We start from the raw sequence: 15956 nt of genomic DNA, 5'->3' as shown, positions 1-15956 counted from the left end.
TGCTTTTCTTCTGGTGTGGCAATTCATGCACTCTGCTTCACTGTGGTTAATTATTATGTCAGTAGTGATGTTAACTGTTGTTCGAGCTAGCCAAGTTCCTGTCTTAATCCAGGATTTGAAACCAAACCATCCTTAAACAATGGGTTAATTCAAATCTTGATAAAGCAGGAACCCTGACTATCCTTAATCATGGTTAATGTTGCTACTGAAGTAATGCTTTCCCTCTGTTAAGCCTGGCAGTGGGAATTCATAGCCTAGAAGGGAGAGGAAGGGATCTCACAGCCTTTTCCTGACTGCTTAATTGTGATTAAGCAATCACCTCTGCACTGGCATGGGTCACAGAAATAAGAGCACTGACATTTAAATCCAACAACAGCAGTGCCCAAAATATATGTCGGAAAGATGTGCTTTTTAAGAATGACTTCTTCAGTACTGAACTGTCCTACATTCTGAATGTTAGCATGTTATTAGATCAGTTGTTAGCCACAATTCTGTAAAGCAATAGATCCATCTTTTGGATGTTTGTGTTTCATTCAGTCTCCCATACAGCCACCAAAACAAAGAGAAAGAGAGACAGAAAGAGAAAGAGGAGGAGGAGGAGGAGGAGGAGGAGGAGGAGGAGGAGGAGGAGATAGGCCTTCAATTTATTTTGCAAGATCCAAGAAGGCAAGTCCTGAAAGGGCTCCTACAACACTGTCATCTGATGATGGTAACATGAAATACAGTATCTGGTACCTAAGATAGCATAGTAGCATAAGCTTAGTGTTCATGTACTGATCTTATTAATCCTCTGTACTTGCTTTGGTTTCTAAAATCTACACAGCAGCTGTTTGAGCCAGAATAAGTTTACTCAGTAGCCCTGTTGAACATTATGTTCAATGCAATGCAGTAGTACACTGCCAATCTGTGCCCAGCATTGGAGGAATCCTGTACCCAGGTTCACTTTTATATATTTTTATTTTGTTAAACATATATTTTATGTTACTAATAGCCACAATCTAAAGAACTTGGGGAGAGGCTGTAACTCAGGAACAGAGCACATGTGTTGTATGCAGAAAGTCTCCGGTTAAATTCCAGGCTTCTCTGGACAGGTTCAGATGACTGCTGCCTGGTGTGTAAGCTGGTAACATCTTAGTAAAATGATGGGATATAAGAGAGAGAGTGCTCCTGGTGGGTCTGACGTCTGAACTTGCCCAAGTCTGGTCATGGAGATTCTCCACTTGATGTTTTACTGACTTTCATACCTAAGATCCAGAAGTCAGGCAGAGGATCTTGGTAAAATGGCAGGTGGACAGCGCAGGACTGGACTTGGGCGGGTTCAGATGTTATGCCTGCCTCTTGTGTCCCAGCATTTTCCCAAGATGTCACTGACTTACAGACCTGGCTTATGGCTGGTCGCCTGAACTTGCCCTCTGTGTAGGGCTGGAAAAGACACATGTCTGAGACCCTGGAGAGCTTCTGCCAGTGTTGACAATGCCAAGCTAGATGGACCTATGGACACAGCACAAAGCAGCTTTCTATATCTTAATTGGTAACTAGGCCACTTCCAGACTTGGTTGTTTCAGCAGTACACAGCTGTTGCTTTTCCACTTCAAGTGGAACAGCAACTCTGCTTCCACACATGCAGCCTGGTGTGTAGTCCCTATCTCCCTAGTCTCGTGTGTGTGTGTGTGTGATTTTAATTGGGACCAGGCATTTAAAGGAGTTAACACCTCCTCCCTTACCATGGGTACAATCCTGATTTCTCCCCACCACGGTAGCAATATAGAAAACCAAAGAATAGAGGGAAGGAAATGGGGTGTTTGCATGATACTCCCCCCCACTTTTCCATTTCCCATTATCATGTTTATGATCAGATGCATGTGTATTTATCCTTTTCATTTTTTTAATTAAATGAAAGATCCTTATTAATGATTTTTTTTAAAATTTTAATTATTTTTCTACAGTCACATAAATAATTGCTGGTTTCTCTTTGTAGGTGAGGCTGGAACATTTAGTAATTTAAATGGGTTTTTATCCAGAGTTGCGTGAGCAGAAGGAAACTTCTCTGTCCCATATGTTCCCATGCTCAGAAAAACCTTAAAGTCCCTTGGGAATGGGATGGGATAGGATATGAGGGCAGCAGGAGGAGGTGGGAATTGCTGAAAACTGAGTGGAATATTTTCTACATGTGGAATTCCTCTCACAAATCAATTTTCAGAAATTCCCCTTCCCCCTGGAACGCAACCCAACTCCTTCCTTGCATGAACTTCCTTTCACTTACACAACTCTGAATACAATCCAGCATTTTCATCAGCTGACATGTACAACTTTGTATAATGTTTTTTGCTGCTTTCTAGTGTTATCATTAAAGCTCTTCAGTGCAGAAACAAAACATTTCAAAATTGTAAAATGCATTAGGTTGGCCATCATTTGTAAACAAGGTAGTGATTTTCACTGTTTTTCACTTTTGTTCAGCAGAATAAATATTCAATTTCAGCTATGCCTATGACTTGATAGAATGTTTGCATCAATTGTTTTCACAGTATAGGATAGCTAGTTATTAGTATTTTTTTTAAAAACCCTTGATTTCCAATTATTTTTCAGGACATAGTGTCTATAAAGCTGGTAAGCACCGAAGTGAATTTGAAGGGGCTAAAGATATACCAGACGATAAAGATGTGCAAGTGGACCTACCTATTGAGCAGGTAGACACAAAACACATTTCTGGTTCTTGAATGAATTGATTAAAGCAACTCTCCCTTCCACTTGCCTTTGCTAGGGGAAAACCTAGACAGGAATGATAGGGCACAATACAGACAAATTTCAGTGCACTTAAGCTGTGGCAGCCGGTGCCACAGGGGCTGGGTGTGGGGCAGAGGACAGGGCAGGTACATGCAGAACAGGTTGCAGCTCTCTCTCTCTTTCTCTTTCTCTCCATCTCTCCTTGCCATATCCCGGCTTTAATTTCACTTTCCAACCTGTAGAATGACCAGCCCACATGACTCAAGTTAAAGCTGGGTGTTGTATTCTATCTAGTAATGTTTTATGTTTTGTTGTTGAGAAGTTTGTCCCAGTGGGGATTCTGTAGAGAGTGTGGGGGTGGAGTCAGAAAGAAAAAAGGAGGGAAAGGAGGAGGAGGAAATTGAGTTGTTTCTGAATAAACCCTTAGTTAAATCTGCATAATATCATTTTGTGTTTATGAGGGAAGCAGCTGTAAAACACCAGGGTGGCTCTTGTAATGGTCAAAAAACCAGTCCCCCATCTCTTCCTCTTCACACAAACTCTAGACAACAAATTAAGCAGGGTTTATGATTAACTTCTTCCTCCCCGCTCTCCTGAATAACCATACATTTTTGTAAGTGGTCTCATTGTCCTTAACACTGAGGATGTCTGTGCCTGTGTAGACAGCACCTCTAGAGCTGTTATGTTTTTGGTGGTAACCTCCTTGATGACACTATACACACTTGATTGCGTCCCTCAGTCTTCTGATCACCACGATAGCAATTTTGGAGGTCCTTCTGTCATGTTTTTACATGGGAAAGAGCTGGGGCGGGGAGGAGATAAGGATTGTATAATTTGCCCCTTATTATTTTTGTTTATTCATTCTATCTTTCTCCTTGTTCTTCTGCTTTTTCCTTAGCATTTTTGGTTCATACTGCTCCCTCTCTATTAAGCACTGGTTGAGGGATAGATCTTATTACGCCCTAGAATATCTCTATAGAGCCTCCCCAGAATGTTATGAATTAGACTTCCATAGACCTCAACTTGAGTAAATATGGGTGGAACCAAGGCCTGAAGTATATTGTCCAAGGTCACATACCTACTGGGGAGCAGAGGGGAGGGACAGATACCATCACTATGGACACAGTCCAAGGTGTTATGGGTCCCGTTCCAGATCAAGGTCTCTATCATCCCATAAGAGGACCAAGACACTGACCATCTAAACCTAGGTGGCACCACCTAAACCTAGAACAAAAAAGAACACCCAAATTACTCCTAAATCAGATAGCCACTAAAACCTTTGGCGCTTCTTCAGCCGAATAAGCCCGTGCAGAAGGACATAGGGGGTGCCCCTGTCAGGACAATGCCTGACTCAGACAGAGACACCATATCCTCTGTACTTAAGGAACCAGAGCTACTGCCTGATTCTCCACACTCAGATGATCTCATGGGTGCAGATAAGATCCATGCTTCTTCTGAGGACTATAGACCATACACTGAACAGATCCAGCATATGGCTTCAGCCTTAGAACTAGAAACACAGCAAACCAGTTAAGACATAGCAGACCCTGTATTTGGACTCATCCAATCTGCATCTACAACACCAGTATCTCTGCCACTTCTGCCCACCATCACTGAAGTGGTCAAGGGTGCTTGAAATAATCCAGTGTCAGTTCACCCTAATTCTAAGAAATTAGAGAACCCCTGTAGGATACACCAAGGCGATGCATCCTATTTTTATTTTTTTTTTTGTACCTCAAACCCAACTCAATTGTGGTAGAGTGTTCCCAGCAAAGTGCTAAGCAAAAACTATTGTCTACACCATCTGATGTGGATGGAAATAAGCTTGATTCATTTGGCAAGCGGATTTACGCTACTGCAAGTCTTCAGTTATGCATATCTAATTACCAAGGGTGCATGGCACATTATACTCATTTCCTTCTGGAGAAGCTGGAATATTCAGCAGCTTCAACCTGATCAAAAGGAAGCCACCATGATGTTCTCTTCAGAAGGCTTACAAACCACCAAGCAACAGCTACACTGCTTGAATTGAGGTAGATTGTGGCTCCAGAACCATGGCTGTGGCTGCTGCATTACAGGGAAATGCATGGCTAAAGTCAACTTCTCTTTCATCTCAAATGAAAATATAGATTGAGGACTTCCTCTTTAACTGAGAAAACCTATTTGGTAAGGAGAGAGATGATATGCCGGAAAGGATCCATAAGATGAAGACAACAGCTACATTGATGGATATACAGTTACAGTGGGTATAGGAAAGAATCACCCCCTTTGATAGACCTTAAATTCCGGTTCCCTTACATCCTGAAATGAAAACACAAAGAAAATTCCCTTCACCAGCTGTACTTATCCAATGCAACCTATAACATCCAACTGAAAAACATCACAATTACAGTCCAGAAAAAGTGTCAAAAATAAAAAACAAGAATTACTGAGATTGAAAAAGGATCACCCCCCCAATGTCAATATTTTGTTGAACCACCTTTTGCTTTAATAACAGCCTTGAGTCTGTTGGGATACTTCTCAACCTTGCACATCTAGACGGAGCAATATTTGCCCACTCCTCCATACAGAACTGTTCAAGTTCGGTCACATTGGATGGTAGGTGTTGGTGGACTGCTATCTTCAAATCTCTCCACAGATTTTCTATGGGATTTAGGTCTGGGCTCTGACTGGGCCACATGAGGACGTTCACTTTTTTCTCCTTCAGCCACTGTGTGGTCAATTTTGCTGTGTGCTTCGGATCGTTGTCATGTTGAAATGTGAATCTTCTGCCCATCCTTAACTGTCTGGCAGAGGGTAGCAGGTTTTCTTCCAGAATCTGACGGTATTTTGCCCCATCCATTTTTCCTTCTACCCTAACGAGAGCCCCAGTCCCTGAGGCAGAGAAACACCCCCACAACAGGATGCTGCCACCTCCATGCTTCACTGTAGGTATGGTGTGTTGTGGATGGTGAGCTGTGTTGGATTTACGCCAGGTGTACTGTTTGGTGTTGAGGCCAAATAGTTCAATCTTGGTCTCATCTGACCATAAGACCTTTTTCCATTTGGCTTCAGAATCTTCAAGGTGCCTTCTGGCAAAGCTCAAACGAGCTTTAATGTGGCCTTTCTTGAGAAGTGGCTTTCTCCTTGCGACCCTCCCGAACAAGCCACATCTGTGGAGCGCTCGTGAAATTGTTGTCACATGCACAGAACAACCACTCTTTGCCATGAAGTCCTTTAACTCCTTCAGAGTGGCCATTGGCCTCTTGGTAACCTCTCTTACCAGTTTCCTCCTTGCTCTTCCATCCAGTTTGGAGGGCCGACTGGATCCAGGGAGGATAGCAGTCCACCAACACCTACCATCCAGTGTGACCGAACTTGAACAGTTCTGGACAAATATTGCTCCGTCTAGATGTGCAAGGTTGATAGAGAAGTATCCCAAGAGACTCAAGGCTGTTATTAAAGCAAAAGGTGGTTCAACAAAATATTGACATTGGGGGGGGGGGTGATCCTTTTTCAATCTCAGTAATTCTTGTTTTTTATTTCTGACACTTTTTCTGGACTGTAATTGTGATGTTTTTCAGTTGGATGTTATAGGTTGCATTGGATAAGTACAGCTGGTGAAGGGAATTTTCTTTATGTTTTCTTTTCAGGATGTAAGGGAACCAGAATTTAAGGTCTATCAAAGGGGGTGATTCTTTCCTATACCCACTGTATACCAGCAGAGGCCATCCAAACAATGCCCTTGGCTTTCACAGCCACAGCAGAGATCTTCTTAACAATCATTCCGTCACCAAGAGCAAAGGAGGAATAGGTATATTTCTTATAGTTCCTTTTGGAAGACAGGTGCTCAAACACAAAAGACCACCCCAAAGACCAAGGCATCCTATGCAAAAAGAGCCTGACACTCTGTTTGGCTCCATGCTCCTCCCTTATGCAGAAGCATGGCAGTCCATCACTATGGATCAGTGGGTTTTAGCCATTATTTGCATGGGGTACACAGTAGAATTCCACACTCTTCCACCCTTCTCAGTAATTCAAAGTACGCAGTTGCCCCCACCCTGCAGCAGGAAGTACGCACTCTCCCCGTGAAAGCTGTACACAGCAACACTACTTTGGGGTTTTGTTCACGCTACTTTGCAATCCCCCAAAGAGATGGTGGCTTAAGCCCTATCCTAGATCTACGAAGCCTCAACAGTTTCATTTGCCCCCATCGCTTCCGCATGACCACTCTTGGCCAGTTTTTGCAGTGTCTTTTCCACAATGACTGGTTTGTGGCAATTGACCTCAAGGATACCTATTTCCATATCTTAATCTATCTAAACCACTGAAAATACCTTTGCTTCTGCTTTCGGAAGAGAACCTATCAATACAAGGCCTTTCCACAGCACCAAGGGTCTTTACCAAATGTATGGCCATGGTGGTGGCACACCTGCTACAGCGTGCCATCCACCTATTTCCATACTTAGATGACTGGCTCTTGGTGGCTCAAACCAAAGAGAAACTACAGCAGCATATCAACACCTCACTGAGCAATCTAGGATTATGTGTAAACTGGGAAAAGTCCAAATAGACTGCTACAAGGCTGATAGAATTCCTGGGCACAATACTCACCTCACAAACTATGCTTGTGTCCCTGTCACATAGAATGATCAACATCAGAGCAATGGCCCACCGAATTCCTGCCTCAAACACTCATTTGGAGCATTCCATACAGAAGATGCTGGGATTCATGGCGCCCACTACCAGCGTCCTGCCACTACCATGACTTCAGATGCGGCCACTGCAAGAATGATTCCTTTTGATGTTCCATCCGCAGGAGGACCATCCTCGTACCAAACTTGCTCCCAAAGGAACTGCTAAACTTTGCCCACTGGTGGTCCAGGTATTCCAGTCTTCAAGAGGGCAGTCCATTCATGCAGCCCTTATCGACTCTGACACTCACACAGGATGCTTCCAACTCGGGATGGGCGCACACTGCGCCAGCCACAGGGTGGCAGGCCATTGGACCAACCATGAACTCTGTTACCACAACCATCGGCTAGAGCTCCTAGCCATCTGGAAGGCCATGAAGGCATTCTTGCTGCTCCTAACCAGCAAGTCTGTGCTGGTCATGACAGACAGTGTGACAGTGAAATCAAATTTGAACCATCAAGGTGGCACCTGCTCACTTACCTTGTCCTAGCTCATCATCAACATATGGAAATGGTGCCTCCGCCATCACATCTGGCCATCTGCTATCCACATAGCAGGGAAAGAGAATGTATAGGCAGACTCCTTGAGCTGGAAAGAACAAATGTAGTCCCACAAATGGACTCTAGACCACTCCATAGTGCAGAGTTTGTTCCGCCAATGGGGGGACCCACACATAGACATGTTTGCCACCGGAGAAAACAAACAGTGTGAACAATTCTTCAGCGGAGCAGATCACGGGCCCCAGTCACTAGGGGATGTGTTTCTACTACCATGGAACAAAGAGCTTTGTACATGTTTCCTCTGCTGCCATATACTGACAGTACTTCAGAAGATCGAGGAAGAACATGCAGATGGCATTCTCATCGCTTCCTGGTGGCCCCGACAGGCCTGGTTCTCTACACTCCTAACTCTGTCGAAGGGGCAGCATCTGCCTCTGCCCAACGATCACGTCTTACTTACCAGAGAACAGGGGATTGAATTTCATGCAGAGTCTCCACCTCACCGTCTGGAGGATCACCCCCCAGTAATCTGGAACCTGGAGGTTAAGGGTCATCATTGAAGCCAGAACGCCATAGACACAACATTCCTACAAGGCAAAATTTGTATGATTTAATGTATGCACAACCTCTGAAGGAATCAACCCCAGTGTAATGACCTGCTGGCCGGCTGCCCAGCAGCGGAGAACTACACTCTTCAGAGGTGCTAGGGGAGTCACCAGACGCAGTCTGACAGGAACAGGGCGTAGTACCAAAATGTTGCCAAAAAACTTACATGTCTTGCACCTATACCTTCTCTATGAACAGTTCTTTAAAGGCCTATTGTGCTTATTTCCTCCAACTCTGAGGTTGGCTTCTCCTAGGAATCTGAAGCTGGTCCTGACTTCACTCATGCACAAACCATTTGAGCCCATGGCTACATGCCCCTTAAAGTACCTTACCATTAAGACAGCTTTTCTGCTGGCAATTACTTCAGCCCAGCGAGTGTCAGAGCAGGACAGACCCCTCAGAGCAGACCCTCATCCTTCCAGCAGGATAAAGTACTCTTGTGTTTGTGTCAATACTTACCTAAGGTGGTGTCCCAATACTATGTTTCGCAGGACATTTGCCTTCTGGTATTCTTTCCCTCACCAACTTGAGATGAAGAGCCGGCCTGGCATGTTCTGGATGTGAAGTACGTTCTGTCCTATCTTCACCGGACATGGTCATTCCATTGATCAATGGCCTTCTTCATTTGCTGTACTGGGCAGCAGGATTGTCAAAGGTGAAAGCTTCTGGTGCAGGAAAGTGAGTCATTTCAAAGGTTTGTGGGTTATAAAAAAACCCAAAAACATTTATAAGACTCTTTGGGAGATTCTGTTTCCAGTGCTTGCCCTTCAGGATCACCAGTGCTCCCGAGATCTTCCAGAGGAAGATGACAGAACTCCTTATGGGCATAAAAGGGCCATTGTTTTCATGGATGACAGTTTAGTACATGGCACATCACTAGAAGAGCAGGATAAAACTCTAATGCTTGTTCTAAAACTGATCCAGGAGTCTGGGCTTAAACTAAACAAAGAAAAATGCACTTTCCGCCAAACTGAATTGGAGTTCCTAGGACAAGTGATTACAGACCAGGGTATGAAACCATGACCTGAGAAAGTAAAAACCATTAGAAACTTGAAAGCACCTACAAACGTCACTGAATTGAGATGCTTTCTAGGAATGGTGACTTATCTCAGTCGATACCTGCAGTACCTCTCCACAGAGACACAGCCACTAAACCGATACATCCGATACATCCTGGAGCTGGAGGCCAGATCAAGAGGCCTCCTTTATGAAAATAAAGGTCATGATCTCAAATGCCCCAGGTTTGCACCTCTATGATCCGAACAAGCCTACAGTGGTTAGTGCTGATGCAAGCAGTTATGGACTGGGTGGGGTTCTACTCCAGTTACACAGGCCAGAGTGGATGCTGGTTGATTCTGCTCTAGGACTCTTACAAAAACAGAACAACAGTATGCACAGATAGAGAAAGAATGTCTAGCCAGTGTTTGGTCATGCGAAACATTCTACAGATATTTGTGTGGTCTACTATCCTTCAGACTGCTCAGGATCACAAACCCTTGGTGACCCTAATAAAGGGGAAAGATTTGGATCAAGCACCACTACAATGCCAATGTCTTTTGATAAGAATTATTTATTTATTTATTTATTTATTTGGTTTCTATACTGCCTTTCCAAAAATGGCTCAGGACTGTTAATGGCTTAGGGCAGTTAAGAATGATGAAGTTCAACCCAATAACTGAATATGTTCCAGGGAAAAAGTTTGTACTTGCAGACACTTTATCACATAGTCCCATACAGCAGGAAAACTCCTATGACCTAGAGGAGGAGCTACAAGCTTATGTTGATGCTGTACACATCTTCTGATGTGTACATCTTCTGTACACATCTTCTGCTTCACTTGAAACATCTGAAAAGTGGCATCTTCAGATCAGAACAGCTACTCAACATTATCTAGAACTTCAAGAGGTCTTACAGTAAGTATATCAGAAATGGGTGGCCTGAATACCAATGACACTTCACAGCTATCTAAGTGGTACTTTGGTGAACATGGCCAAGTCAGTGAATCAGATAGCCTAATAACAAAATGAAATCATATTGTTGTGCCACAAACAATGAGGAAAGAAATCCTAGACCTTATTCACCAAGGCCCTCAGGGCTTAACCAAATGCCGTGAGCGTACCAAGCAGATGGTATGGTGGCCCAGTATTGGAAATGACTTAAAGACCAAGGTCTCATCTTATGATTATTGCAGAAGGAATAGACCAATTCAACGAAAAGAGCCTTTAATTTCCACACGCTTGCCTACTAGACCTTGGAAGAGACTTGCAGCAGACCTGTGTGAATTTCAAGGCCGGCATTACTTGGTCATCATAGACTGTTTTTCCAGATATATTGTGATACTTTCCTTGTTCACTACCACATGTCACAGTGTCATTTCACAACTGAAGAACACCTTTGCCCATTTTGGCATCCCAGAAGAACTCGTGGCAGACAGTGCACCTCAGTTTACAGCAGCAGAACTGAAGCTCTTTTGCATGTCATTTAACGTTAACCATGTTACTACAAGACCTCACTACCCTCAGGCAAATGGAGAAGCAGAGAGGCTAGTACAGACTGCTAAGAAAATTTTGCGCCAGGATGATCCAGATCTTGCTCTCCTGAGCTACAGACCCACACCATTCATAGCTACTGGATATAGCCCAGTAGAACTGTTAACGGACAGACAAATCAGAACATTGGTTCCAACCCTAGAGAAAAATCTGGCTCCAAAGTGGCCTGATCTGCACTAAGTTGCATCTTCAGATCATAAAGCCAAGGACAGCTATGGACGTTTCTACAATATGTGACATTCAGTACAACCACCACCAAACTTAGAGCCTGGAAACAGAGTCTATATAAAAGATGATGGAGAAAAGTCATGGCAGACTCCTGCTACAGTTGTTGGGAGGAGAGAAACACCCAGATCATATTTGGTCGGGACGGATAGTGGAACATTCAACAGCAATCACAGACATCTCCTTGTTATACCTGAGAACGTACAACCTTTAGATGAGGAAACAGAGCCTGCAACCTCAAGTTCCACTATAAAGACTATGCCGGGGCCAGTCACCAAAAATGACAATGATACTAGTACTCAGCTCACTACTCGTTCTGGTCAAATTATCTGGAAACCCCTGAGATTTTGAGATGAGTAAATAGACCTACAAATTGCCAATTGTTTAGATATGCTGTTCTAATAATAATTGTTGTCAGTTTAAGAAAGGGGGGAAGATGTGTGGAAATGTTGTAATGTGTCCAGCCCGTAGGTGGCACTAGCATTTACCAGTAGTGATTTAATTGGAGGCAGAGTCCCTTCCCTTCCTTCTTCCTACCTGTACCTTTGTTGAACTTGTCTCTTCCTGTTACACAATAAAGTAGTCTTAGCCTATAGTGGCTGCCTGTCTCTGAGCTCTCATGACAAGAACATTGGCAACCCTTTCCCCACACAACACAATGCCTGTCCTAATTTTGTGGGGGAACCACAGGCAGCTGCGCTGGGCCACCCGCTGCAGCCAAATAAAAGTGGTCTTAAAGATGCCACCCCCCCCCCACTGTATTGCATGCCAGTCATGTTCTGCCCCCTACCCACTGACTGCTGCTGCACGCCCTTGAAAATGAGATTTGTGAGGGTTGAGTTGTAGGTGCCATTGTAGCTAGTCCTGTGCCCCTCAGAATGAACCTGGTTTCCCATCATACCAAACAGTACATTAGAATGTAAACATGAATGTAACTATTTGGAGTGTGTTGTAAAGTTTAATAGCCTGATTAAAGATCCTTGTAAGAAAAATCCCTTCTGTTGTTACTGATGATGAGCAAAGTAGTGAAGGGGATGGTCACAAAAGGTAAGTCTAGCTCCTCCCCGTTGGTAAGAAGCTATATCTTCTTTGGATTTATAGATGGTGTACTTTGATTCTATGAATGCTTGGAATTTACTAAGACCTGGACCTAATTTTCACAAGCAGTGGTGAAAGAGGCAATCCTTTGTCCAGACTGTACCACTTCAGACTGTTGTGGAATGGGGGAAGGCTCTTTTGAAAAGGTATTCCGCTGTGAAAAACATTCCCACACATGCAAACCTAGCACATTGGGAGAATAATAGGTTAGAATCCTTCCTAATCTCAGCTTCCTTTGAGTTTAGGGATTTGTGTATGTGGTTGAAGTCAGTCGTGTACGCTTCCTCCCGAACACTGGATTGAAACAGTTTGTCACATTGCAAGTACTCCCTCTTGTAACGGGCTAGTTCTCAGCTTCTTTTTATGAGGATTAGCCCTTAAAAAGGGTGTGCTTGCAAGCTTTCTCTTAGGCATACCTGTAGCTTTCAGGAGAGAAAAAGAAAGGTGACTGCTTAATTTGCTAATTTGTGATAAAATCACATAAGGAGGCTTTTCTTTTATTTCCTTCTGTTTTCCTTGTACAAATTTTATTTGGAATTTCTCTCCCAAGGCTCCAGCTGAGGTTGTCCATGATGAGGATGTATATTCCAATGTTGAGCATTTAGAAGAAAAGGTAGGTTTGTTTGTACAGTACAGTACTACAGAATAAAGTGCAATTAAAGTGGAATCCTGAAGTCTTCATTGCCAATTTATAAAGCATAAAAATGAATCCTCACAGCCAGAGCCATTCATATGATAGCAATGGAAGTGGATTAGCACAAACCTACCACAGCTCAACTTTGGCCCTTCTGCAGATGTTGGCCTACAACTCCCATAATCCCTGGCTATTGGCGACACTGTCTGGGGATTATGGGAGTTGTCGTCCAAAAACAACTGGGGGGGGGGCAAAGTTGAGCAGGCCTGCTCTAGCTGAAGAGCTAGCATTGGTTCAGATAAATGCTTACTAAAATACATTCATAAAATATAATTTTAGCCATTTTCAAGGTGGTGGTGAGGAGAAGGTTTGAGAGCTGCAGCAAATCTCAGTAAGTTTTTTGGGACCATTAAATTCTGTTAGATTATTCAGGTTCACTAGTCTCTCTTGTTTTTCTACAAAAATGCTGCACTCCTGTGGGTGCCAGCAATAGCAACAGCAGCAGCCATTAAAACTTCAAGTGTGGTTGCAGGGGGCTGCCAATTGAAGATGCTACATCATAATACAGCATCATTGCCCATTGCATTCTAGGAGGAAAAAAGGGTGTCTGGCAAGAGCTGACCTCCACTACCCACGGAAGGACAGCATTTGCAAATTACTTGTTTTGTTTCAGTACTTGCAAAAGGAGTGGTGGAAAATGGGGAGGCACTATTTGAATCAGCACTGGCTAGGGTGGACTGATCTAAATCCAGGTGATTTAAATCACCAAGATAAAACCTTAATTTAAATCACTGATTTAAATCATGCATATTTTTTAAACAACAGTGTCTTAAACAATCAGGAAAACATGTTAATTTGCAACTCAATAGAATTTTTACAGCATCTAGAAGGATATGCCCGGTTTATGTAATGAATATCTTTACAGGCTGAACCTGTGTCAGGCTGGAGGAGTCCTTGCACTGCTTACACTGAGCCCATTTTCCTTTTTAACCAAGGAAGGTATTTCTTCAAAGTATTCCCAAATAGTGTGTCTCTTATACCCTGAAACGACGACAGTTGTATGGTGGCAAAATGTGGGGCAACATAGGAAGCTGTGCACTAAATAATGCCTTGTGCCCCCACCCCCCACCCCTCCACAATGTTTTTCTGCTCCACCTCCTTTCCTATATTGTGTCTCTGTCTTAACTCCTCAGCCTTGGCCCAGCCCCACCAAAAAGCAACCACCCTATTATCTAGCCTGTGTCTTTGCACATGAAAAACAGGCTTAGAAACAGAGACGGAAAGCCCAGAAGTTCCACCCCCTCCCCCCCCCCCCAAAAAAAAATTGCTAGTAGTTGCTGGGCATTACTGGTTAGAGCTGTTTTCATGAGATGAAATTGAAATGAATGCCCATGTTTGATTGGTATGTAACTCAATGTGTGTGATAGTCACTAATTCATTTTTAGGACCCTGTAAGTGTTAGTGTATCATATTTGTGATAAGATTTAATATTAACCATGTAATTCTTAATGTGAGAATTGGAAATTTAATATTTTGTTTACTTTTTTAAAAAAAAATCAATTTAAATTCAATCATTTTTTTTAAAAAAATCAATCTTTATCCACCCTGGCACTAGGTTACTCATGCTGTTGTAGATAGGTACAACTGCATGATTTTGTTCTACTTTTTTAAAAAGGCTAATTTGGCCTTCAAGTGATGGCCTTAAAGACCCATCATTTTAGCCTGGCTTTTAATGATATCTAGTTTTAATTTTTATCTGCTTTTAAATGGTTTTTGATCTTAATTGTTATGTGTTTTTGATTTTAATGTAAACCACCCTGAGCCACATTAGGAAGGGCAGTATAAAGAGCTATTAATTAATTAATTAAATTATATATCTAGTAATGATGTGATCTTTGCAGTTATCTTGGGGTCAGTAAAAGGTGACGTCAAGTCGATTTCAACTCCTGGCGCCCACAGAGCCCTGTGGTTTTCTTTGGTAGAATACATACCCTGATGACTCTTAAGTACTGATCAATCAATTAGTATACACTTTTTTTTGGAAGTGTATAAAGAATTGAAAATTTTGATTAAATCAGTGATTTAAACTGACCATTTCTTTCTTGATGAATTGTACTGGATGTGATTTAAATCAGTCCACCATATCATGAAAGTTCCATTTAGATTGGTGTCTTATGCATAATTATGCATATGCATAATTATTATTAGTAGCATTTTGCTTAATATACTTCCCTTTGAATATTACATTACATTTTTATTCCGTCCTTCCTCCAAGGAGATCAGATAAAGTACTCTTCTAACCATAAGTACTGCCCCAAAATGTAGCTAAGAAGCTAGTTTATTCATAAGGAAGAACTTGTAGTAAAATCAAAATCTGTACTCCTCCATTTAGTGTATAGAAGAAGCATAGCAAATATACACCTTAGTCACAAATTTAGATAATAGAAGGATAAGTGACTAATTATTGTTTGTCTGGTTCTTTCATGTAGCTTGAGGAAGATTTTGCTAGTGTGAAATCTGAAGTGAAGAAGGTCTGTATTAAATACTGTTAGTGTTTTGTCAGTGTATAAAAACTATATACAAAAGCTGAAGTACTCAGTATGGAAAATTATCTAGTAGGACTCTATTTCTTTATAATGAAGAATTGTTCAAGTGAGTTTATTATTTTGGGTGGTGTAACAGCATCCCCCCCCCTTGTACTGTTCCTCACTCCCTCCTATATAAAAGTGATGTAATCTGTATAAAATATCCATCCTCTCCATATATTCTGATTTGGAACACCATTTTCTCACCAGGGATATTGGGACTTGTAATCCTAGTCCAACTCCTACCGGGGTGAAACACTTCTGTTTGGTTATCACTGCCTCCCCTTCTCCTTGCCCCACAGTAAGTTTTTGGGACCTTGGAGCAGAGGTGAAAGTGGGGAGGGGAGGCTGGAGAAACCTC

General features: G+C 42.6%; 1 protein-coding gene across 14 annotated transcripts in view; it reads left to right on the top strand.

The window, feature by feature from the left end:
• The window catches only part of DCDC2C (doublecortin domain containing 2C), an 86362-nt gene that overhangs the window by 42815 nt on the left and 27591 nt on the right, over positions 1–15956 (top strand). For all 14 annotated transcript variants that reach the window (XM_053285930.1, XM_053285931.1, XM_053285933.1 and 11 more), the window contains 4 exons: positions 538–709; positions 2587–2687; positions 12927–12989; positions 15500–15541. In XM_053285930.1, coding sequence (XP_053141905.1) covers positions 538–709; positions 2587–2687; positions 12927–12989; positions 15500–15541 — 378 coding nt within the window. The remainder of the gene's footprint in view (positions 1–537; positions 710–2586; positions 2688–12926; positions 12990–15499; positions 15542–15956) is intronic.

This window comes from Hemicordylus capensis, chromosome 1 (genome assembly GCF_027244095.1).
Source record: "Hemicordylus capensis ecotype Gifberg chromosome 1, rHemCap1.1.pri, whole genome shotgun sequence".
NCBI classification, from domain to species: Eukaryota; Metazoa; Chordata; class Lepidosauria; order Squamata; family Cordylidae; genus Hemicordylus; species Hemicordylus capensis.
The sequence above is the reverse complement of the archived record's forward strand: the minus strand, read 5'-3'. Positions and strand labels throughout refer to the sequence as shown.